The sequence below is a fragment of the Cavia porcellus genome, unplaced genomic scaffold, assembly GCF_034190915.1.
Source record: "Cavia porcellus strain 051 isolate PalLab524CR breed Dunkin Hartley unplaced genomic scaffold, mCavPor4.1 scaffold_9, whole genome shotgun sequence".
NCBI classification, from domain to species: Eukaryota; Metazoa; Chordata; class Mammalia; order Rodentia; family Caviidae; genus Cavia; species Cavia porcellus.
Genome location: NW_026947492.1, coordinates 22,684,478 through 22,710,177, shown reverse-complemented (window position 1 = coordinate 22,710,177; position 25,700 = coordinate 22,684,478). Strand labels below are relative to the sequence as shown.

General features: G+C 45.8%; 1 protein-coding gene across 3 annotated transcripts in view; it reads right to left on the bottom strand.

Moving 5' to 3' along the window:
- Fli1 (Fli-1 proto-oncogene, ETS transcription factor) overlaps nt 1–25,377 on the bottom strand; it is a 114,059-nt gene extending 88,682 nt beyond the window's left edge. The window contains exons 1-2 of one of the 3 annotated variants that reach the window (XM_063256056.1): nt 23,851–24,211; nt 20,075–20,201 (exon numbers count right to left, since the gene is read on the bottom strand). In XM_063256056.1, the coding sequence (XP_063112126.1) occupies nt 20,075–20,077 (3 nt within the window). In that variant the 5' untranslated portion in view covers nt 20,078–20,201; nt 23,851–24,211. Of the gene's footprint in view, nt 1–20,074; nt 20,202–23,850; nt 24,212–25,002 lie in introns of those variants that run through there. The other 2 variants (XM_013155621.3, XM_063256055.1) reach the window with 2 other exon arrangements.
- Nucleotides 25,378–25,700: the final 323 nt, after the last annotated feature.

The following is a 25,700-nucleotide window of genomic DNA, read 5'->3' as shown; positions in this document are numbered from 1 at the left end:
AAATTAATTTTTTAAATTACAAAATAAACGACATGTTTTTAATAAGTAAGTCCACAAGAGAGACACAGCATATACAGAGTAAGTTCCCTAAGGCAGCCCTATGGGATTTCAGCGTAGGTCCCTTCCCTGGCCCTGGCTGTCTCTCCTTCTTGTGTACTCTCTAGAGCTCTTGTGCCTTTCAGCTGAGGAGCACTGGTGCACCCAAACTTCCAACATACCTGCCTGCCCAGAGATCCCCCCAAGCAGCAAGGGCGAATATAATAAACCCAGTTCCACCTCCCAAGTTTGCTGTTAGTCTCCCTTATCACTCAGGACTGCCCAAGACCTCACCAGCTAGGAGCTCACCCTGCACAGCTGAGCACAGAGGCCTCTCAGTGGGCTTTGTGCACAGGGCCTTTGGACAGCTAATCCAGTTGATTCCAGTGATTTCCAAACAATGTATCTATCACAGGTTGGTTGCATGAGACTCTCAGGGGAATATATTCAAGCTATGGATAAATAAATATATCCTATATATATTTGAATGTACATATATATACTGTATATATATAGTACATATATAGTATATATGTAATACATATAGTATATATGCACGCAGATGCAGTGTTTATATATGTGTATATTTATGTCTTGCATATATAGGCTCTGCCAAAAAATGTAAATGTTGGGAAACAAAAATGTTGTATAATTTTTTAATTTTTTAGTGAAATATCATAAGATTAATACAAGTTACCTGTGGTGTCTCCAATTACAAGAGGTGCTCAGAGTAGTAACTATTAGCTTTCAGACATTTACTGGTGCGGCAAGCTGCTAAAATGGGCATACATGTTTTGGTAGATGTAGTGAGAAAAGAGGGAGAGAAATACAGATGTAGAGCTGTCTGGCTGCACAGGGATACCATGTACCTGTATATTTTCTTCACCTCACCAGTGAGGAAACTGAGACTGAGATCTGAAGTCCACGGCCAGAAGTGGCAGGACACAAATTTGAACATAATCCTGCCCCTGCCCAGAGCCCGAATTATTCACCAGCGAGGCATCTTCCCTCCCCTTTTGCAGTCCAGGCAGGCTGTTGTGGTGATGGTGAGATCCAAATGTCTATAATTACTGGGTTCAACTTCATCTCCAGAATAACACTGACAAAATTTGTGGAAATGTTCGTAACAGCTCTCTACTTCCAGGTTCTGAGATCAGAAACGGAAGTTTCAAAATATCGAAAGTTCGTTTATGTTGAACACACTGCTTAGGCTAAAAGCAGGAAGTCTAAGAAAGCCTGATCTCATGAGATTTTTCAGCCCGATTTGGATCCACATCTGCGCCTGTGGATTTTCCACTGAGGCGAGCCTCAGCTGTTCTGCTGGTCTTACTGAGTCTCCTGCTCTGGGGCGTGCAGATACACAATGCAGTCTGTTTCTGTGCACCGAGACAGCCAGGGACGCCAGTTGCAACATAGTGAATGAACTGGGACCAGTGAGAGCGAGGAACAATGGAAATTTGGAAAATATGGAAGTTTCTTTCCGTTGGGTTAAAAAAAAATCCCTAACGCAAACAAACAAAAACCCTAAACAATAAGTCATCAGAATAATGGCCTCTGTTCTTGTCCCCAGGTGCAGGAAACAAGTGGAAGGGAATCGCGCCACCTACGCCTTCCTGCCACAGACCTGGTCAGATTCTGGCCAGCAGAGGGGAGGGGAAGATAGGGGGCTTGGATCACGGGAGTTGGGGCGGACACCTCAGAATGTTGAGGGGAATAACTTCTGCCAATCTCTCAGCTTCAGCAGCTTGGAAAGCAAGTCCCTCATGCTGTAGGTGGAGAAACTGAGGCCAGCAGAAACTGCAAGATTTGTTCAGCCCGTGCATCTTGCACACAGTAGGAGCTGGTGCGAGCAGGCAGAGCCACCTTATCGAGTGACCTCTTTTTCAGTCCCGAGAGCTGCTTGCTCTGCCTGCCGCTCAGCTTTCAGATGAATTAATGGACATGACACGGTTTTAAATGGCAAAATGTAAGGTGTCAGCTTACTTTATATTTCATCGCTTACATTACTACATATCACAGTGTGGTGTGCTGAATTTGAATCTGTCTCCGCGCCAATCGAAGAGCTCTCTGGAGATGCCACTATCTACGAGGCTTCCCTGCCAGGCCGGATGGCTCTCCTTCCTCAGCACCATGGCAGAGATCTGCCTGGGAACATCTGGAGGACTTCTGCACAGCAAACGTGCACAGCGCATGGTGGATTGCGCTTTGCTACTGATGAACCAGAAGCCTCCTTTTGAAGTGCAATTTCGAATCAACCACACCCAACTGAAACTGGCCAGGAGAGGTAGCAGACCGCATCCGAGGGCTCTGTCCTCAGTTGGAGGCGCTCAGGTGCACGTGGGGTCCCGCTTGCCCTGCCAAGCTGTTCAGACTGAGTGCAAAAGGGACACAGCTCAATGTGTTTAGCAGCTGCTTCCCCTGAGTCGGTGATTCAACATCTCTCTCCCTCGTTTCCTCGTCCGAAAATGGTAAATGCAATTTACATCTTATAGGTTGGCAAGAGAATAAAAGAAGGTGTTTATGAACTGTGCAGCGTGCACACAAACCTGGCTCTCAGTGTCCTTCCCTGCAGCCCATTCCGCTGTTTGGTGCAGACCTTGGACACCTAAATTTAGATGCCCTGGAAGCCCTCTTTCTGAGCTCAGAAGAACTTCTAGAAGCTAGAAGAACAAATACTCGTATTTTTTTTGTCTGATATTTTAGGGGGATTTCTTGTACCTGGAGTCACTAATGTCACTTTACAACATCATCGCCCTGGTCTGCTTTTGTATTAGAACCCTTCTGGGAACCTCCCGTCTCCTTTCATAGGTGCAGGGATGCGTCCTCACCCACACTGCAGGTGTGCATTCCTGTGCATTACTCTGGCTTGGGGTGCTCTTGGAGCAGGGCTGAGGAGGGTAATCTCACCCATCCTTCGAAGCTGAAGTGGGAGGAAACAGGGCCTTTCATGTGGCAGGATCAGGCATCCTCTGCGGAGCAGTTTGTTCCCCGGAAGCCTCGCCAGTGGGGAGAGGGCGAAGCCACCACTCGCGGCTGCTTCCTCCCCACCTTGGAAAATTACACAGAGCCCTGCTTTGCTTTGGCGGTTGGCTACCAGGCAAATGCCCTCTGCCTGCTGAAGCTGTCCTGCCTCCTTAAAAAGAAAAACAACAGTAGGCCCATGTCACCCGGGGGCGGGGGACACCTACCCTGTCTTCTTTCTCCTCCCTGGCCTGAAAAAGTACATGATCGTAAACAAGTCATTAGATTCGAGATCCTGCCCAATTTAGACTCTTTGTCTCTGTTCTCTCCAGAGTAAACTCGTGGTCACACCCACCCAAACCCAGCAAAGCCCAGAAGGAATGCTGGGCCTTGTGGCAGCCCAACCACAACTGACCCCAAGATGCCCAGCGCGGGGAGCTCTCTTGGGCTGGCAGAACAAACAGCAAAGCTCAGAGCATGCTGTCCTCTTGGGATGGTGGGTTCAATTCCCCCACTCAGCTTTTATTTTTGGAAATGCCTCCCCAAACTCTCAAAAGTCAAAAGTCTACCCCCTTTGAAGTCTGGCAAGAAAACCCCCAAGATCAGCTTCTCTTTATTCCTGTACTTCCTGCGCAGGCAGGATTCTAGAAAACAGAGGTTGGAGAAAATGAAAGTCAATGCCAAATACTAACCAGACAGAAGAATAACTGCTTTTCCCCATGGTCCCCACCCCCAGCTCTGGCATTATGGGCTGGGGAAGTGGGCCCCTCTCCTGCAGTTGAAGATCTGTTTATTTTGCACTCCATAAAGGGAAACCAGGCCCTTTTTCTGACATTTTGGCTTGGAGGGGGTGGGGAGAGAAGGAGGTCCTGAATTTAAACTCAAAACCAGATCAACTTCTTTAAATCTCCTGGTGCTTTTGCTATGATTTCTAAATGGGCCACATTGTATGAATCAGGCTTTTTACTCTCCCAAGCAATCTGCCTCCATTTCTAACAGTCTGGCTCCTAAGCCCTATGAATGCCACGAACTAAAATGACCCTTTGCTGACTTCCAACCACACAAACACTCCTCCGATGAAATCAGGGACAGACACACTCAAAGCACCAATCCCACTGTGCCACCAGCCAAGGTCTGCCTCTCCTCTCACCAGCAGGAAAATATGCCTATGTCCCAACCGTTGCTCTCCTCAGTGCATGGTGGCTTCCTTTAAACAATAAAACAGAGAATTTCCTTTGTCCTGGAAATGTGCCACTTGTCATCCAGGTTACCCTTATCAGCAGGCCACAGCGCAGCAAGGGGAGGCCCCCATGTGTGCAGGATGCAGGGGGTATCATTGCAAAAAAAATTTTTCCCACATTTTTCCTGTGCCTTGAATTCAAAGCATGACCTTTACGAGTGGAATTCAATCAGGTCATCTCTCAGATGCCCCAGTGGGGAAATAAACGTGGCACAGGCAAAGCTTATTGTTTCTGTCATATGAAGGTAGAAATGGGGCTGTATTCTTCTCTAAATCATGCAACCAAATGAAGTGGGATGGAGGTAAGAGGAGACCCTTAAAAACCGTTTCAGGTCTTGTTAATAAAACATAGCCCGGATCCTCATCTTACATGTTCTCACCAATGTCACATACTCCTCAACCCCAGTCCTTTACAGTAGCTTTTGCTGTTTTTAATGTAAATCATTTTCTAATTGGAGAGGTCTGAAAATAGATCCCTGCCCTTAAACAACAAGAGAGTAACACAGTTAAGAAAAAGAATGGAAGTCTGTAGAAACACCAGGAAGCCAAAAGAATTGCAAAAATAAACTCCTACTAATGGTGACACTTCTGTATTCCAGGACGAGAATCATTAATTTTACTGTATGCTTTAGTCACCTAGCAACCTGGAGCTCTTATTCTGAAAAGTTCAGATTGTTTTACAGATGTCATGAGTAATGTCTTCAGTATCAGACATACCTTGCTCCTAGAAGCTGTAGATCTTCTGGCAAGTCACATGAGTTCAGTGTACCTCTGGCCTTCTCACTGAGAAAGTGGGTACAACAGTAGATGAAGTCCATGGGGCTGGGATTGAAATGAGGCTCTAAAATGCCTGGAAGCCTTCAGCACTGCGCTGGGCTCCTCAGTAATGACCTAACAGACATCCTTGTCATCACCTTCATTATCCTTAGGCTCACCCTTCCCTTCTGTCAAAGTTGTTTTAAAGTAATAGTGAGGCAAAGGAGGCAGAAATTCCAGAAAAGATCTTAAAGCCCATCCCAGTTCTTAACCTTGCTAGAGTCTTGGATCAGAGAATCTCCCCTTCAGAGGATCTCCTCCGAAATTCTAACAAACGCCAGACAGAGATAGCCTGCCTGTTCAGTGGGTGGTGTGTTTTGTTTTGTTTTGTGATCTTGCAAAAAATGCTTTTACTGACATCTCTATAGCAATACCACCTTGAAGTAAAATTATCTGGGGCAGAATCTCCCTGATCTGCAGTTGAGAAACCAAAGGCTGGGGAGACCTCAGCCTTGGCTTAGGTGAGGTAACAGCTCAAAGCAAGCAAACGCCAGGCCCGACGCTGCCTCACATTGCCATTGTTAAGCTGAAACCAGACTGGGACTTCAGAGATGAATGTCAGCTTTCAAGAATGGCCTTGCCTTAGAAATGCCCAGATGCACCACACATTAAGAGAATATCAACGGCTACTCTAGGTATTCCCACTGAGCCCTCGGCGTCCACAGTGCTGCCGGGTCCTTTCCCCACATTCCTCATAATGCTCTACTTGCCTTTCTGGAAAAAGAGAGTGGCTAAGAAAATGGCCAGGTAGTGCCCGCAAGGCCCACGACTAGAGTGACTAAGCTTTGGTACTTCAACTTCCAAGTCCCCAGAGTGACCATGTAGAAAAGCAGCCCTGGTTCTTGTCCTCTCATTTGTGGAGACGTGCTGAAGGTCAGTTCTCGCTCATTCTTATCATTCAGGGTTCAACCCGAATGTTACTTCCTCCGGGAAGCCTTTGACCTCGGAGAGACTAGGTTAGGCCCCCATGTTGGGCTCTCTGAGGCACCCAGACTTCCCCTTTCACAGAACTCTTAGGGCTGAATACCTGTGCACACGCGTCAGGGTAGGAACCACATCTATGGCTTTTACTGCTGTCTCCCACCAACTGGCCCATGGAAGCTGCTCGGTTAATCAGTGTACATCAGGTGTCAAGGATGCAAGGACAAGCAAAGAGCAACTCTGTTCTCAAGGTGCTCAATGCAAAAATTAAAAACCAGCATTCAGGTCCCAAAAACAAGGTGGGGGGGGGTGGGACACTGAATCACCTTGTCACAGCACTGTGTTCTATACAGACAGTGCAAGGTGCAATCTGAAAAAGAACCAAGGTGAAATATTTCAAGCTGAAGGCAGACTTTGCTGAAAATGCATGAGCTGCAGAGTGATATACTCGCAATAAGCTCGGCACAGTCAGCATGAGGTAGTTAAAAATGCTAACTGGGCATTCACTGGGTGAGTCTTGCAGGTAGATTTGTCTTCAAGACATGGTGGCTCCTCCTCCCCAAAAGTGCTCCTCACAGAATTCTCCCTCCTTTCTGTAAGGAAGCTGTCAATCTCAGGTTTAATCAACTCAAATCACAAGTGAGTATCATAGATTTAGTGATGGACACAGGAGTGACCTTCACGATGACTGAGACTTCCAGATCTAAAGCCACGGTAAGCCTGCTCAGTGCAGAAACCTTAGTGAGAAGGACAGATCTCCCCAGGAGAAGGACAGGGGAATTATTCCTCCTGGTACTCCTAAAGCCACAATTGGAGCAGCAGGTCACATAGTTGCATTATCTATGGATTGGGGAACGAAGACGACAGATATATTGCTTCACGTTTTGAAATATCAAGGATATAGAAGCAGGACATGGTGGGACACATCTGTAACTTTTGCACTCTTGGAGGCTGAGGCAGGAGCAATGCCAAGTTTGACTCCACATTTTGGCAATTTAGGGAGAGCCTATCTGAAAATAAAAAAATTTAAAATATAGACTGGGATGAATGCAGTGCTAAAGCCCTGGGTTTGATTTAGTTGGAAAACCAGTAAAACTCAAGGGAACACTCATGGTAGGGAGTCTAGCTTTCTAATACAAGCACTCTGCTACTACTAGTGCTTTCTAATACAAGCACTAGTTACGTACAGAAATGAAGTTTTTGTTCACTTTTTTATACTTCAGTAGAACTTTTCTTTTAAAAGAGTTACAGATATGTGGGAACTAGGGACGTAAACCATCTGCTCACTGTACAGTGTCTGGAGTCCTATGCAGTAGGAAATCATATTTTTATGGTGGCATAAAGCATAAAGCATTAGACCTAAAAATGACCTTAAACAGAACTTAGTACGGTGCCAAAACTTTACAAACGAGGAGAATGAAGTCACCAGGCTGCATCAGGGTTCTTCTTGGCCAAGGTTATTTTCCCATGAAAAAGTGTATAGCAAAAGTCCTGATCTTTTTTTTTTTTTCTTTTGATATGTGCAGTGTATACTCTATCATGACTTATGAATATTGCTGATAAATTCCAAATGCCCTATTTTGTTGAAGGGAAATAAATGATTATATTTGTAAAGGTCAGCTTCAAGTTGGTTACAAAGCCAGATGATTCCATGGTCAGCCTTAGCTCTAGCCCCAGGCCAACTTGGGCAGGAACTCTGCAATGTGGAACACGCACTGTTATTTTGCTCTTCATTCATGTGAGTCCTCAGAGTATGTGGAAGTGTCAGCCTGGACGTGGACAACAAGCCCAGTGCTGACTCGGACAAGAAACTGTCCACATAAGTATACCCTTCTGACTCAGTTCACATGAAGTCAATGTTTTTGACCTGAATTATGTAGACTTACTTGCTCTAAGCAATATGGTAGCTACCAGCCACAGAAGGCTGTTTAATTTCAGGATAAATTCAGGTCACTTTGGATCTTATTTCTTTTTTTTGTACTAGCCACATTTCAAATGCTCCGTTGATACCTGCTTAGCTAGGCCAGTGGCTGTGCTATTGAACAGTACTGAATAGAACATTTCCATCTCTGCAGAAACTTCTTTTGGACAACCCTATGACACTTTTTAATCCACCATCCCTCACCTATAACATAGGGTAAGAATGCTGAGAGGCACTGATGGAGTTCTCCAAATATTTTCTTTTAAGAATTGTCCATCAGCCATATCTCTTGTGAAGCTTCCTACAGAAGAATAATTTCAAAACCTCTGTCTGACCCTTCTACAGTCCAAGAAAATGTTTTTGCTCCCTTTTACCCAAATCAAATGCAAAACCAGAAATTGAGAGTCATTTGGAAAGATGAAAAAGTGATACAATAACTATTTCTGGATCTGTAAATATTCAGACAAGATGTAGGGCACGATAAAGATGGCAGGACCACGTGTTGGTCCAAAACTTTTATGCAGGCCAACCTTGTGAAAACACACATCACAGTCAAACAAAGACACTTCCTGCAAAACTACCTTGGCTTCCACTGAATGAGATGGTCTTTATAATTTGCACTTTTACGGCTTATGAAAATACCGAATGCTCTTTTGACACAGCATCCAGGTCTTGCTGATTTTTCTTTCCATGGAATCAAAAACAAAACAAAACAAAAAATAGGGCTGATACTGTTATATTTTGGCCCCTAAGAACTTACAGGTTCAGTATCTAAGGAGCTCAGTGTCAGCTCCACAGACCTTTTGGTACTGAGAAATTGGATGCAGAGCCTTTACAAACTACCCTTTAAAAACTTTTTTTAATCATTATTTTGAGGTAAGATCTTGCTAAATCACTAAGTTGCCTAGGTTGGATTCCAACCCTCCATTCTCTTGTCTCAACTTCCCAGAGTTCTGGGATTGCAGATGTGTGTCCCTATGCCTAGCTCAGACTTTAAAATCCCAATTCTGGAGTAAAATCCTAATACACAATTCAACCAACTCCAAAAAAATATTTAAGAAAAAGGTCATAATCTCCATTGTAAGTGGCTGGATAGCACTTAAAATGTACAGACCCAGCTGCATTTTCCTTTCTTCATCTCTCCATTCTTCAGCTGCCTTAGTGTGGGCAGAAGCAAGTGAATGTCTTCTTTCTTCACTTCACTTCTGGTCACACAGTCATATCTGGTGTCTTCATGCATCCCCAACAGCTAGCATACGGGTGAATAAAGAGGGAGCTTGCCTTGCCTGGGCTCATTAAGTGACAACTGTCGTTATTCCTGACATCTGCACCAACAGACCCGTCTTCAAGGCAAGTTGCTTCTTATGCTCTAGTGTTCCTTCAGTCACCCTTAAAACAGTTAACTGGTATCAACAGCTATTGGAAGCATCGACACTTCAGATGGACCCTTGCGGCCAAACAAATTCACATCCATGTGTCAAGGAGGTCAACTTTCATATCCCTGAGGGTTGGAAAACTCTTCTTTCATGAAATAGAGAATAAAGCAATGAATAGAGAAGGGCTGGGATGTGATCTCCTCCTTGAACTGACAAACTGCAGGCCTGGCCCTGGATTCTCTTCACCTATGTCACAAGGGCATTAGGGTTATAGGAGACAAGGTTGCCCAGGTGAGTGAGGGGAGGGGGGCAGCAAGTATCCGGCCTGATAGAAGGGCATTTAGAAACTGTGACATGTATTTTAAAAATGCATTTTGTAGTCTAGGATGTTCTTGACTCTATAAAGGAAGAGAAAAACCTGAAAGCAGCCCCTCAATAAATAAATAAAATTAATTTAAAGTTTGATAGGGGTGGGTGACATAGGTTGGACACAACCTGTTTCTCTGATGTTTTCTGTTTGCTGTAAGTCTTATTATCAGCAACACAAGCCTGGAATTCCTGAAGCCACACTCATATCCTGCCATCATTTTTTACTTTTTACGTAAAACCCCCCATGGACTGGAATGGAAGTTTCAGGATTGAAACAATGGCCGGATACGAGGGAGGGGAAGGAGAAATGTGGGATGCTAGGTCTGCACTGGTGGACCGGCAGGGACAGGGTCTGCGTGGACACAGAGATGTGGGTAAGTCTCTCATTGACAAATTTCCCAAAGGCAAGTGTCTCTGGAAATCTTACAGACAGAAGATAAACCAACTCAACAAATTCAATTTAAGTAACGAGAAAAATAACCAAGGTGATAATAACTAGCATTTGTGAAGCACATACAATTAGGAAGTACTTTTATTTCCATATGTCTTCTCAAGCCAGTCGGTAATTAGTGAGGCAGAACACTCACCATTACTTATTACTATCCTTGTTTTACAGAGAGAGATTAAGGAAGTTAGTATCTGGCAGCTAAAAAAAAAGAAAGTGGGTTGAACCTAGATTTTCAAACTTCAAACTGCGTAGATTTTAGAGTCCTTTTCTGTCATCATCTCTATAATGTAGAAAGACAACCCAGCAACTCCCTGACAGTTTGACTAAGACTCTCTGTCACCTTTTTCAACCAAGAACAAAGCATTTCCTACTGCAGCACACTGTCCACACAGAGTTACATTTTGTAACTTTGGCTAATTGACTATTGCTACACAGCTCCTGACAATAAAAGGAGAGAAGGCTGGGTCCTTAGTGAAAGTTGTAAATAAGGCTCAAAATCTGAAGCATCTTATGTTTAGTAAATGGCAAAGAGAAGTTCACAATGAGCTCCCCAGGTGCTAGTCAACTTGGATTAATCAACGAATGTTTTTCTTCAAGACAATCAGTGATTTCAACTCCGTATTACACTGAGACATTTCTCCCATTCTCTCTTTTCCCCATTTAAGTTTGCTTGTGTTGTGCACACTAGTGAAACACCCTCTTCTGTTTCCAATTATTTATAACAATTAAGCATGCAAATGTCTGAACAACGTTTACTGAACTTCGGAGGATGCTTAGGAGGAAAGATGAACCAATGAGAATTGCAATCATCAAAGAGCTCTTACAAAACTAGTATTCTGAGCCTTTAATTGGAAATGAATCAGAAGCAGGCATGTGCAATATCCCATGAAATACACTTAGAGTTTGAAACGTTTTAAAAAGGATGCTCTGGGTCATACCCAGCCCATCTGGATGGAAAGAAAAGGAATTCCAATGAGGCACGAGCCAAGCCCCACTGCCTGTTCCTACTCAGCTGCAAGACTTTCTGGGGGCAAAATCAGCAAAGGTGGGCAATTCCTTTACCAACTGCAGGCCCAGGAGCTGTAACAAAATCTACAGATCTCCAAAGGGAAGACTTTTAAAGCTCAGAACAGCAAAACTGCATGACCAGATACCTTTCTCACAGCACCCTACAATAACTTTCTGTGTGCTCACTTCTTGAAGTGACATTTCCAGAAAAGTTACCTGGTCTTTCTCCCTACCCTTTCTAGAAAAATGCAGAGAGCACAGGTGTACCTCTTAAATCCCTGACTTCTAGGAAAGCCCTATGTTATACTAAGGACCTTATTTATTTATTTATTTTTGTAATGCTGGGCTTCAAAGCCCAGAGCCTGACACATGCTAAGCGAGTACTCAGCCACTGAACGATACCCCGAGGTCCTAAGGACCTAGTATATGCAAGAGGACTTATATAATTTACCCCAGCATGCCTTTATAGAGAAAAGCAAGGTCAGGTCAGCCTGGGTCTCTACAGACCCCGGTGTCAGCTCAGATGCCAGTGGCATCTGAGATGAGACAATGCATGATCTTGGCTCTGAGAATCCTGGTTGATTGCAGACATAGCTACACGGCTGGTGGAAAATGACAGCACACCAGGTGCAGTCATTCTGTCCCTTTCTCGCTGGCATGGTCAAAGCAGGTGATGAGAAGCTGAGCAGGCCAGTCCTGCCCAGACCCAGCCTCCTGATGGTTGTTTGAGCTCTTTTCCTCCTCAGGAAAACCCTTTGAGCCCATGTTCTTCTAAAGATACTAACACGGGACTGGAGGGTGGGGGGGTAGTAGTATGAATTAACTGTGATCAGTCTTCTTAGAGATGACTCTTGCCACTGAGTACCATTTAGATTCAGTTTTTCCCCACCCACATCAGGGATCCCTATAAAGAGAGAAGTCTGCTAGAGTGGCTAAGGTTGGGTCACTGTCTCCAGGTTCCCTGTGAAAACTGTACTGCTCAGTTTCTCAGGTATAGTGTGATCATAGCCAGGAAACAGGCGGACAAACAAACAAAGTGTGAACCAGTGGGTTCACTGGGTCCTGGATTCCGTGCTGTGGAAGATGCTTTGACCTGTGATGTGTTGTTTAGAAGCGCAGGAATCCGTGAGGTCTTCTCCTATTGTCTCTTGTCCTGTTCTCATCTTTGGATACACTGTCTCTTAAAGCCTCACTTATCTTTTCTGTGTGATGTCTCCTACTTTCTAAGAGTGTGACGGAAGGCACCATAACTTGGATGTGCGGGACAGTTGCTTAGGAAGACATAACAAAGATACAAACAACTTCACCAAGAGTGCTTCCTTGCTATCCTGGGTCATCCCCAAAGTTCTTTCAGCAGCAATATATATAGTTGGTCTTGGGGCCAAGTGGCATGGGTGATATGGGGTACTTCATGCAAAAGAAGAAAGCAACAACTCATTCTAATTTCTAGAGTTTCTTTTTCAAATGACTTTGATGATCCTTTGGAGACACTGTGAAGCTCCCTTTCCTCTACGTAAGTTTCTAGAGTAAGAATGTCAAACACAGACAGGTTGAAATCTTGTTCAATGACCTGTTCTGTTGAATTAGGTTAACAAAGATTAAGGTCTACATAGGAAGAGGCAGGTGTCCCATATCATTCTTTCAGGTGGATGTGCACACACAGTGGAAGTGCTTTCCCTCCCCACAATAACTCCAGGGTGAGTTCAGGGCCTCATCGGCTCCTGATCTTTGCATGGAGGTTCAGTACTGTGCTGCAGAAGGGGTCAGAGTAAACGTGAAGGCACACTTAGCCCTCCCTATGTGCTGAGAATGAAAAAATTAAAATAATAGGTCCTTCAGTGCTAAATTATGTTTGCTCCCAAGGATCCTTGGAGTTACGGTTTTCTTTGTTCTGCCAAAGGAAAAAAGAAATATATCAGGAAGCTGGGCCAGTCCACAGGAAGTCTCACTTGGGCTGATAAAAGGGACTGATGTGAGGTGGCTTTGGACGCAGTTATAAGTCAATCAGCCTTGAAATAACAAGAAAGACTATTCAGGAGAAACTGGAGCCTGGAGTGGGCCCTGCTCCGCGGTTTCCTTTTAACCTTGCCCAGCATTCTCCTCTTTGTGCTTCTTACAACCTCTCCAATCTGCGATTGAAGAAAACTATGTATAGGTTCGCGAGTATATGAGTGACAGAGAACTTTGAAAAGAGCAAGAGTTGGAAGAAGAGAGAAAAGGAAGGGAGAAATGGGGGGGGGGATAAAACAGAAACAGAGCTTTGTGGATAAGGAGGGGAAGAGGGGCTGAAGAGAGGGGAGCAGAAATGGGGAAAACAAGAAGAACTAAGCTACGTTACCCACAGTGATGCCCTGTGATGACTGTGATCAATATGTATGTCTGTACTGTACCGCTGAACGTAATTATACCAAAACAAAAACGGAGGAAAAAGGAGGAAAGAAAGAAAGAAAGAAAAGGTAGGGAGATGGAAGAGGCACTGCCAGAGCAAGGAGCATGCTCTTCTCTATGGGTTACAGAGCTATCTTTTAACCAAATCTTTAGCTCGCTATGGTCAAACGGAACAAGCCGGTTTCATGTCCTCTCGCCTGCTCCCCAGTGCTGCTAACAGAGCCAGCTCAGGTCTCTCCCCTGGACATGCAGGGGTTAGGCCTGCTTGAGTGGATGGAGGGATACTGAGCAATTTAATGAATCTGATCCGTGTAGCCTGTCACTCACAGGCAAAAAACCAGCAAGGCCCACCTTAAATGGGCCCGGTATGGAGTCCTAAACCGTTCACATGTGTATGTATCAACTGATAATACAGCATGACGGTGAAGCCCTGCAGACTTTAGGTAGACAGGAATGGGCTCCAATGACTGCTGTCTCGCTGTATGACCTTAGGTAAGTTGGAAGCAACACATTCATCACAGGGCTGCTCCAAGGGTCAAGTGTGAGTGTGTTTTAAGGATTAGGGCAGATACTAGAGCTGAAAGCCAGAAAAATAACTTGTTCTCCTTCTCCTGGTGACTTGTGTTTCTTATTCCTTAGTTCTGCTCCATCTTAGATGAAGAGCGAGGGAGTGTTAGGCTCTTAGGTGTGCGTTAGAGGGCCAGAAGGGCTCAGCTGGGAGCCCAGGCCCCATGCACGTGGTGCGAGATGCAGTTTCCAACTGAACTGGGGCCTTTGGGGGTTGAGTGTGTTTGCCCGTAGCTCGGCACCACTTCCTGTTTCAAGAAGCAAAAAAGCCTTCCAGAAAACTCATTAAGAGACTCAACATTCTTCTTGGACATCAAATAAATCCTCAAAATATTGTTTTTTAAAGAGTTAAGTGTAGATGAATCAAAACCAGACAAATTCAATTTCCCTTCAATTAAACAGGATTTAAAAAAAAGTCCAGAGACCAAAAGCCTTTTGGTTTTTAAATGAGCCCAAATTTTGGAAAAGAGTGTGAGAGAGACCCCAGAGCAGAATTGAGACCTATCTCAGTTTGCATTAACGTGAAGGGAAGAGGCTGGCACAGCTCCAGGGTCACCTGGCACTACAGTCAGCCCCCAGAGATCACCAAGCACCCCTAGGGGCCCAGAGTTCAGCTGGCCACAAAGGTCACAGTAGGGAACTTAGTCCAAAGAAGATAAGGGAAGAGCCACACAGGACCAGCCCAAGCATCTGCAAGGGGCTCAGTTATTCAAAATGCAAAATAAATCAGCAGCACAAAGTCTATCCAGGGCCAGAGCCATATGAACATAAGAGAGGAAAAGAAATTTTGAAATCAAAGCTTCATTTCATACATGAGAAAACCTGTGACAGGAGAACTTTCACGTCAGTCCTGAGGAAGTGAGGGACTTGTCTAAGACCCCGGAGTAGGCTGAGGTAGAGCTGGGGCTAGGAGTCAAGTGTCAAATCCTCCTTGGACCCTTTGTTCCCATGGTCTCTGAAAAATGGGATCCCAAAGTCACCAGAGTCAACATATTTGGGATACAATGATCTTTACAAGTCTGTTTCTAATAGCCCTTCGCTGTTTTCACATCCTTAATTTTTAAGTACAAAAATAATGTACACCAATGACTAAAGACAATGTGCTCCCCAAGTTTGTAGCATCAAAAGTAATAGTCTATGCTTCTATGCCCTGCAGCAGACATTGTCAATTACTTCTGGCATATCTTTCTAGAAATTTTCTAGACATTATCATCAACAGGTGGTTTTTAATTTTTTTAACCTAACATATTTTGGAATTTTCTTTTTTCCCATGTAGTAATATGCCTTGAAATGCTTATAAATCAGTGTACCATTTACAGTAACTGACTTTATCCTATTTAATATTGGTACATTTATTTATCTAGTCCTGTTAATGGGTACTTAGATTGTTTCTGATTTTTGCCTTTACAAGTAATGCTACCTGGGCTGAGGATACAGCTCAGTGGCACAGCGCCTGCTTGGCAATTGCAAAGTCCTGAGGTCAATTCCCAGTATCAAATAATAATAATAATAATAATAATAATAATAATAAAATGCAAATACCCTGCATATATATTTTTGATATTTGAATGAACCTATCTGTATGATTAATTTTTAGAATTGGGATTACGTATTATAAAATTTGTATACATTTTAGATTCTCAAAATAGATGATGCCTTCTGGAAAGACTACACTACATTATAGTCCAACAAAAGGATAAGACAGAGACATCTCATCCTACTCTTTCTAACATTCTTAAGATACTTTAATTTTTGCCTTCCTCTGAGATCACAAGTATTAGAATTTTATTATTTTCTCTTGAGTATCTTTATCAAAGCCTCAAGATTCTTTTCATAGATTGATTGTTCACTTGTATTTCTTTTCTGTCACTGTCCATTTATACTTCTTTTGCCTATTTGCTATCAAGTGATTCTTTTCTTACTGATTTGTAAGTAGACATTAAGACATTCTGTGTCTTAAGTGTAATAAACTGAGCTATATCGTGTACAGGTACAAACTCCCTATGTTGAATGTGATCATTATGAATATCTAACTTGTACTAGGACAATAAATTTAATTATAAAATGTATATGTAACAGTCTTTTGCAGTTCAGCATTTGTCTTTTTACTTATGCATTTTTCTCCCTGGTAACCTACAAATTGTGGAACTAAACATGAGAAGAGAAGAATAAGAATTCTGAAGACTTAGCTTCCCAAAAGTGTCCACACAAGGCACTCATATCAGCAAAATTTAGTGAGCAATGGAGACTGCAAGCCTGTTGCCACCCCTACAATGTTATAGAATAATAAAGCCACAGGAAAGATTCCTTCAATCAGTATCACTTCGTTTGAAACCATAGATAGGTTTAAAATCAAAAAGCAGAAAAACCTCTCTTTCTAGATGTCTGAAAAATGGCAGAGAATCTTGTTCTTGTCCATTCCATTGATTTCTCTGTTGAGGCTGAGTCTGGCGGTACTGCTCAGCTTCTGGGTAAATGACTACGTGATGAACATGAGTTAAATGGTAAGTGTCTAAAGATAAAATGACTCCATAGACACGAATTTCAGTCTAACCGTATGCCTATATGGTCTAACTGTATTTTAACGACATTAAATCATAGACAACTTGCAAAATGAGCCATTTTATAATATTAACCTGTTTGGTTTCACATTTTAGGTGCATGAATAGAATTGCAAAATTGTTCATTTTCAGACTTATCCCAACACACACACACACACACACACACACACACACACACACACAAATCAATGAGCTTCCACATATTTAGAACTAACAGTTTTGCTACTGGAATGTCACATTCCAGAGACATGTGAAACCATAGATGCCTAGAAAGTCAAGGTTAAAGCTCCCGTGGCACCTGTAATGCTGGCCTCAAGCATGTCTGCGGTGAGATGCAACACAAAATCTCCCCTGCCTTGGACACATTTACACTGACTACGTCAATGGGCCTGCTTCTGGGAGGAGACTTTAGCGTTCAAATCAGCTTTCTCCTTGAGGTGGTTTGAAAAACTACACCCTGGGATTATTATCATAAATCGCAGACACACTGTTCTCCAAAGATTAGAAGTATCCTAACCTCTGCAGCAGTTTGGTTCATCTTTGTACGTACAAATGATTTTAAAGCTGATCTGGATTATCTGATAATACACCTTCACCCTCAGTTCTGACCCTACTTGGAAAGACCACCGGTGACAGTGATGAGCTTTGGTTGTTGGGGGAAATGTCATTATTTCTAAAGGAAACAATGGACACAACCAACCCACGAGAGAATGTCAGACCTGTCTAAATTTCCATAGAAATTTGATTTGAGTTTTAGGGAAACAACCTTCCCTTTTGTAATTAATATCTGCTGATTCGTTCTCAAAAGGAACTAAAGTCGTAGCCCAACATGGCTCAACTGAACAGAGAGTTTGTGGTGAGGTCCCTGAAACATGGGGAAGGAAGATACACTTATTTAAAGAGATAAAAGGATAATCACATTTTTATAAGATCTGATGAAACAGAATTTCTTTTTTTCTTTCTTTCTCTCAGTACCATATATAATAAGCAAGGACAAATGATAGTATTTCTGGCTGCCTGAACTGATCAATAGTTGTCTAATCTTTATGGTTACTCACTTCTCCCATGGCCTCTGATAAGTGACAGAACCAGTCCCTTCTGAATTTCCTAAGGGGAAGGGTGACAGCAGGGAGGCCGTAGTTCATGAGGGACTTACGTAACTGTAGGCCATCCTTCAATTCAAAAACTTTGCATTTCTCCCCTCTGTGTATTTTCTAAAAGTCTGCTATGGTATTGATGGTCTTCCATAATTGGATTCCATCTAATTTTTCCACTTTAACTCTTCCCTACACGTACTACCTGACGTATTCTGTTCTCTTAGAAAGCCTGTGTAAGCCCTATACACACCTCAAGGCCAGCTCCAGACCCACCTATGTCAGGAGCAGTATACTGGTATACATAGGGAAAGCACGTTTAAAACCAAGTTTGGCCACCCAACTGTGTAACCCTATACAAGTTACCTCAGCCCTGGGTAGAGGGCTTCTGTAGGAAGTGGAGAAGTGAAGATATGACCTGTGCAAGGCTACTGTAAGAATAACAAGATGCACGCCAATGGGAAAGACAGAAGTAACTAGTCTCGGTCAGTGTTTCTCTGGTTCAAATGGCTCTTTCCTTTCTAGGTACTATCACAATACCTGCTGTGCTCTGCTGGCTCCCACCAGCTTCACCTCTGGCCAGGTAGCAGACCTTTGGCACCAGCACACTCTCTCCACAAGACTTATCACCCAGTTCAAGCCCCAGAGAACAGTCGGACTGATGCATTGATATGGCTGCTTGGTTTACGATACCCATGAGACTGAGGTTACAGATTTCCATCAGCCCAGCTCACTATGCACAGAAAAGGTCATTCCATACACTGGATTTTGAAATACTGCCAATTTTTAAAGGTATGATCCCTGAAGGTGATAGTGTGGGATAAGGAGATGACTTCCTCCATTGGCTTTGGGGAAACTCCCAGTGCCCAGGCCATCAGGTCCCAGGCAGAACTGTAACTCTGGAAGAGTGACATTGGCATCACTTAGTAACACCATCTACTGCTGAACGGGTACCCAAGCAGGACAGACCCTCCAGCTATGAAATCATGAGAGCAACAGAAAACTAAACAGAATGTAGCCTACAGGAAAAAAGACATCTGCGTAGTTTTGAAAAAATATTATTAGGACTGGTTGAAGGTTTTAAGAGGTTTTCAAGTATTGCGTGCGCATGTGTGTATGTACGTGTGTGTGTAAAATAGTGTCCTTTAGTTTACTCAGTGTATTACAAAAGAATAAGCAAGATATGAGTTAGAAATATCGCTTTAAGTGAATTCTTAAAAAACAAATTTGTGTTATTCAAAATAAAACAAAACATTATTCAATACCTGTGTTTTGTAGCTGATTGTCTAAAGCAAAGAAAACAGTGCATTTCACATTCTAATTCAGGATAGCTGGTCCCTAATCTAAAGAACCTATACATCAAACTTCAGATTTAGAGACTTTAATTTGGGAATAATTTGAAAAGTCTGAGGTAAAATAAAAATCCTGCCTGGTCACCCATCAATAAATATATCAATGTAAACATTTCCCCAGCTTTTCTGTTTAATGCCAACTCTATACCTGTATTACTAATACCACATTTTTAGAAAAACAAGCTTTGCTTAAATCACCACTTTTTAAAACCAGTCAATTTAAGTAGTTAATCCTAAACAGTGGAAAACAGTGTCATTCTAAATCTTATTTAATATGATTGTTATGCAAGACCTATATACTGTACACAGGAAAATGGATCCATAAGACACATTTGAATACAATATATTTAAATAGCCAAATATTTAGCTATAAAGAGTTGGAACAGAAATTTAACTTGACCTGAATCGGGAGAAGGGCCTATTGATTATTTAAGTAAAATGCTGTATTTTGATTGTTTCCTGATAACAGAAATGTTGTTTACTTTGCCTACAGTAGAAACAAAAGAATGTGTTTTAGGGAAGCTGTGTAAAATTCTTGTCTAAAAATTTTGAATTTTTTAAAGTATGGAAATAGTTCAAGTTGGTAGAACTTCATTTTTCATAAAATGAAGAAGTGTCATTAGTTCCAAGTGCAAGATTCTTCAGGATTTCCCTTTTAAAGGTTTCTGTCTATCACACACACACACACACATACACACACACACGCCTCCAGTATTGTATAATTCAAAATAATATAACGTAACAAAATCAAATGATGTCTTTAAGGAAGAGTTGAAAGTTCCCTGTCTTACAGGTTGGAAGACGTGAATTCTCTCTCTTCTTTAAGTAATTAATTGTATGATTATAGATATTCCATGTAACCCCAGGCCTTAGTTTCTCCACCCATAAAAAACAAAGTCCTGATAAATATTCCCTTAAGCTCTGAAGTTGCAAACTTATGAACTGGAGTTTGGACAGCAATGGAAGTAGAAGGGAGCTTTTTAGTAAAACTCACTTGCACATAAATCAGGACTCACCATGCATAATCATCTTTGGGCACCAATGGACACAGTCTTGGGGTCAGATAAACCAATAGCCTCGTCTGTAGTCCACATGAATCCAGGTTAAAAGGTGATGGGAAAGGAGCGAAGGTAGCATCCCCTCCTGAGGACAGAAGCCAAATTTGCGCACATGCTGTTGCTTCCCAGAGGTCTTCCTGAAAATTTCCCGTCCTACCAGCAATCACCACCCTCCAGGGCCTGCTGAGTATGTCAACTCCTTTGGCTCGCAAAGCCCAGCAGTAACTCAGACCTTTCTTCCCCACTCATCATATTCCCTTCTTTACTGGTTGTGAGGTGCCGTATTTTCCGAGGTAAAAAATGAGACTGGGTAATCTCTGCTCAGCTGTGACTTTGTTAGAAAACACTGTCCCTGGCCATCCTCCCTGGCACAGCCCCATCATCTTCTGTGCCTACTCTGCTCTACTGTTCTTCAGAAGGTATGTCACAGCCAGACATAAATCTCTTTCTGTATGTACCCACCACCTCTAGCACAGTGTACATTTCCTAGGAATGTTGCTCACTGTTTCATCCTCAGTGCATAAAGCAGAGCCTTGGCATGTAAGAGACACACCATAAATATTTGTTGAATTAATGAAAAGCACAACTACAGTAAATCCAACACTATGATACAACACTCTGACCAGTAGATCCCACAAGCCCTAATCCAAAGGAGAAGCTAAGTTCATACAAGACAGCTAAAGGCACTCAAGTTTATTTCATCCTTACTGTGTCTTAGGGCAAGGAGGCACTTTGGCTTTATTTTATAAATGAGAAAACCAAGACTCTGAGAAGCTAGTCCCTTGTCACAAGGCACACAGGAATAAAGGAGTGAAGTTGAGAATGAAACCAGGTTTCCTCCCTGCAGGTCTCCTCTGGCTTTTCCTATTTCCCTGTTTGGTTCACCATATCTCCCTCTTTCGTTTCTCCATCTTAGATGGTGCCATATGCATTTGGGCTGACCTCCATGAAAACAAATGGATTCAACCAAAGCCTACCTAGAACTAAGATGCAATTTTTGAAACCAGGCCATTTCTTGAAGCAGCAAGCAGTATCACATGCTTCTCAACACTGATAATATCACTGTGGGCAAGGGGGTGGGGTGGGGTGGAGTGTTGTTTCATCACAAAGGTTAACTTGTCTGTGGCAAAAAGACTAACAAACTTGGGAGCCCCAAATGTGATGTTCAGGGCTTGACGGGAGACATTCTCAGAAAAGAGACAGAACGTAACACCAAAGGACTCACAATAAGACCAATGTGATAGCGAGTTTATAATTCCTTAGAGTCTTGCTAGTTACATACACAAGGGGTTTCTGCGAAGCAATCCAGAGTTTCCTAGTATGCTGGATCAGATACCTCCTAAGTACTGAGCCCCACAGGCATTCTGAGATATAACCATGCCTTATATTAGAGGAAGAAAGATGAAAGTATGCAAAATCACACTCCAGAATCACTCAAAGCAGATTTTCCCACTTTCAAACTGGGAACATGCACATTCTCAACTTGTATATAGAAATTAGATCTGGGCTGGAGTATCTTCAGATCTCTCGTAGTATAGCGTAGGATTTAGTGCGTAGTGGTGTAAGCATTCTAGTACAGGAGCTTAATATACTAGGCAGAGAAAGGACTGGATACTGCTTTAGAGGTAACTTGGTTTCACTATTTTTTGTTTTTCCAAAGATTACGAAGCTCAAAGAGGTTTAATGGGTTGTGCATTCTCATAGCAACACCAGAAGCTGGTTGGCCTTTCTTCCAGCTCACTGTCTTTTCTAAGCACAGTACTAAACCACTGTGGAAGTGGGGTCTGGGAACCCCGAGATCCAAAGGTCATACATGAACAGGAACGTGTGGTTTCTGCACCACTGAAATGCCACAGTACATGCTAAGGACTCACCTTGCAGAACCTAGGGGAATAAAGATGACTTGAAAAGCCACTACTCTGTGGATGGCTCTGCAGGACCAGGCAACCTAGATGAGAGATGAGGGTCCTCCTGAAAGGTTTGGAGGGCTCCAGGCTCTCACCATCTGCCCTGAGGGACCTTCATTGCCATCTGCAGTGAAGTCCAGGGTCCTGGTCTGGGGTCTTCTTGCTGCCTGCCTCACTGAGCTGATCCCTATGTGTGTATCTAAAGAGGTTAGCACATCCTGTGTACACAGACCGCAGCTTCCTCCCTCTGCTTAGGCCTGTGCTTAGAGGTCTGAGCACTGCGGAGATATTGCTTCACTTCTCCTTGGGGTGTCCGGAGAAAGACCCTGAAGCCATTTTACCACTCTTTTGGAGCAGATAGGTGTTTTGGGGTGAGTGGTAAGTGTCCCAGTGCAGGGGAGTTTTCAGGAAGAGAGCACCTCCTTACTGAACCCACAGCAACAGGAAGCAGAGGAACTGGCATAAAACGGCCGGGTGACCCCACTCCTAGGTCTCAGCAGCAGCCCTCTGTCACCCACTCACTTCAAGTCTGAGGAACCCACAGAACTCTTACAGTCTCCTTTTAGCCCTTTACAATCAGTTATCTCCAGAGTCTCAAGTTCCTGCCTTTGGTGCGTTGTACCTGTCAGCATATTTCAAACTTTCAGAGGGGAAAAAAAAACTTAGAAAATAAACCACGCGGACCCCACCCAGATGATAAAAATCTCTTGCACTCTCTACACCCAACATCTCAGCCTGCTCTCACCCTGCCCTGGGCGAGGAGTTGGCTCCTTGGCTTCTGGGGTAGGGGAGGCTCTGCCGGTCCCCACCTCAGCAGCCTAATGGTTTTTCCAGGCAAATTCCTGCCTGCTGGTGCACGGCAGCCTTGGAGCTAACTCCTGGTCCCATTCATTCCCTGGGTCCTCTCAGGCCAGTCACGTTAGGGGGTGTCCCTCCTTTCTGTTCCTGGCTCCACTTCCCCCTTTCAGAGGGAAGGAGCAGCCAACTACTCAGAACTCTGAGACGGAACCCAGACCCTCGCCGTCCCTCAGGGTTGCACTTTGCAGCCTAAACCCCGGCGTGGCGGCGCTGACGGGGCGGGATCGGCGAGGCGGGCGTCGGGGACCCGCTCCAAACGGCCGCCGCCGCCAGGGGCCGGCTCCGCGGGGCGCGGGAGCCCCTCGGAGAGGCAGCTCCGAGCAGCCGGCGCGCGGAGGTTCTGAGCGCGGGGTGCAGGCAGCTGGCGACCGAGGCTCTGCGAGGCCCGCCCGGGAGCCGGAGAACCGGCCAAAGAGGCGGCCGGAGGGAAGGGAAACCGGCCTGGTTGACATGTAAACAGCCGCTTCCATCTGGAAGCGCTGCGCAGACAGACTCGCAGACAGACCCGCAGACAGACCCGCAGACGCACGCCGCGCACCCCCAGCCTGCAGCCGAGCCGCTGACAGCCCTGGGCCCAGCAGGCGGGGACCCCCGCCCCCGCCGCTCTCGGCCTCCGGCGGGAGGAAGCGGGCGGCCAGCAGTGCCCAGCGCCGGGCCGGGGCGCCCAGGGCCGGCGGGGAGGGCGCCGCGGAGGTCCCTCCCCGGGGACTGCGCCCCGCACCGGGGGACCCCGGGCTCCACGCCGCCCCCGCCCGCAGCCCGGCCCGGCGCGCCGTGGAAGGGACTCGGCCTCGGCTTCGGCGCACGGGAACGGGGCAGATCGCCCTCGGCGGGGAGCCCGGCCTGCCCGCCCGAGCCCCGGAGGAGACGGCGCGAAGCGGGGCAAGGAAGGAAGGCAGCGCGGCCACGTCTTCCGGGACCCCGCGCCCGGCCCTCCCGCCCCGGCCCGGCCCCCGCCCCGCCGCTTACCTTAATAGTCCCGTCCATTTGGCCGAGTCTGCAGGCGAGCCCCCCAATATTCCACGCATTGACCCGGTTACAGCCTGACCTCGCAGCCCCTCCAGATCCGCCGGGCGCGGCCTCCCGGGCCCTGGGCCCTCCCCGAGTGCCCCCCGCGAGCGCCCTGCCCTGGCTCCCCTGTGCACGTTTGTTGTTGTAGCGGAGCGAAAAAGAGACAGTTAACCGGATGAAACTTTTTTCAGCTAATTTTGGGAAGTGACTTCACTTTGCGAGTGGGGAGGAAGTCCTATCTCTCTCTCTCTCTCTCTCTCTCTCTCTCTCTCTCTCTCTCTCTCGTCTCGCGCGCTCCGCTCTCTTCTCCCCTCGGCTCTGCCTCGTCTTCCCTCCCCCCACGCCCCCTCTTCCTCCCCGCCGCTCCTGCTTTTCGCATCACACACAGTATAAATATCCGCGGGGATGCCCAGCGCGCTCCTGCACCGCGCACACAGGATGCTCGCGCCGGGGAGATAAGAGCTCGCCGGGAACAATGACGGGGCCCACGCCCAGCGCCCGTGCCCGGATCCCCGCAGTCTGCACCTCCCTGTCCCCTTCCCCAGGACCCAAAGCCTCTGGCCGCTTTTTCCTTTTCCCCGGCCGCTGGCGGAAGGTGGCCCTCCTGACGCGTTCACTTTCCGTTTCTTCCCACAGATACGTTCATTAATGCTTTTTCCAGCCGGAGTCTGAGTTTTTGGGGCTGGGAGGACGGCGAGGGCCGGGATACCCTGGCGCCCGCTCCGGGGAAGATCTGGATGCAGATCGCGACAAACCAACCCTTAACAAGCGCGTCGAGTGGGAATTTTCCCACTCGGGCCCTCTGCTGCGGAGACCGACGCACTCGCGGATCTGCTGTCCCACGCAGGATGCGGACGCGGGGCTCCTGCCGGCTGACCTGCTGCGCCGTCGGGGGCGCGGTCGACTCCGGGCGCATTGTTAGGAGAGGGGCGCCCTCCAGGCGCGCCTCTGCTCTGGGCTCCTCGCACTCGTTAAAAGGCGGGGTCCACCCTAGGCCACCTACCCGGTCTCGCAAGGTTAAACCCTCGCGCCTGCCTGACCCGATGGCCCAACACCCCCCCCCCAGCTGGAGTCTCCCTCCAGTCCTCCCGAGGGCCCCCTGAAACTGACCCCACAGCAAACTGTTCGGCCATTCTGGTTAGCAGGTTCCCGAGCGCAATCTGCAAGGCGCGACACAGAGCCACACTTCTCCGGCGGCGCGACCTGGGGCTCTGGCTCCAGGCTGCCGTCCCACCCGACCGTGGGGCCGCCCCCCGGTCACTTCGCGGGCGCGGCTCAGTCTGAGACTTGGGTCCCTTACTGGGCAGCCGCGCACGCTGTTAGGGCAGCACCAAGGTCCAGGCGCTTTCGGCCTGACCTGAGTCCCCTCTCCCCGATCTCCAAATCATGTTACCTTCCTTGTCCACGCTCTGCAGACCGCACTCAGGACTTTCTCACTTTTATTTAAGTAGTCCTCCCGGGAAAGAGGAGGGAAAAATTTCAGAGGCGATCCGAATGAATTGGAAAGAAAAAAATTTCAAAACGGTGTCCACAGCAGCGAAAAAGGTGACTTATTAATTCTTTATTTCTTCAGGAGCAATTGAGCTTTGGAGCTCGATCGCCTCCCACCCTCCCTCCCCCTCCCCGTCTCGAAATTAGTCTCATCAATTCAGCTCCAATTTTGGGTTCCAATACAGACACCGGTCTGAACGTGACCAGACCAGGAGTGGCGGGTGCAGCCTGCCAGCAATTGAGACTCGGGTGTGCGCGTGGGGGGTGGGGTGGGTTGGGGGCTGCCCCCCCTCCTGTCTGCTTCTCAATCCAGGGGT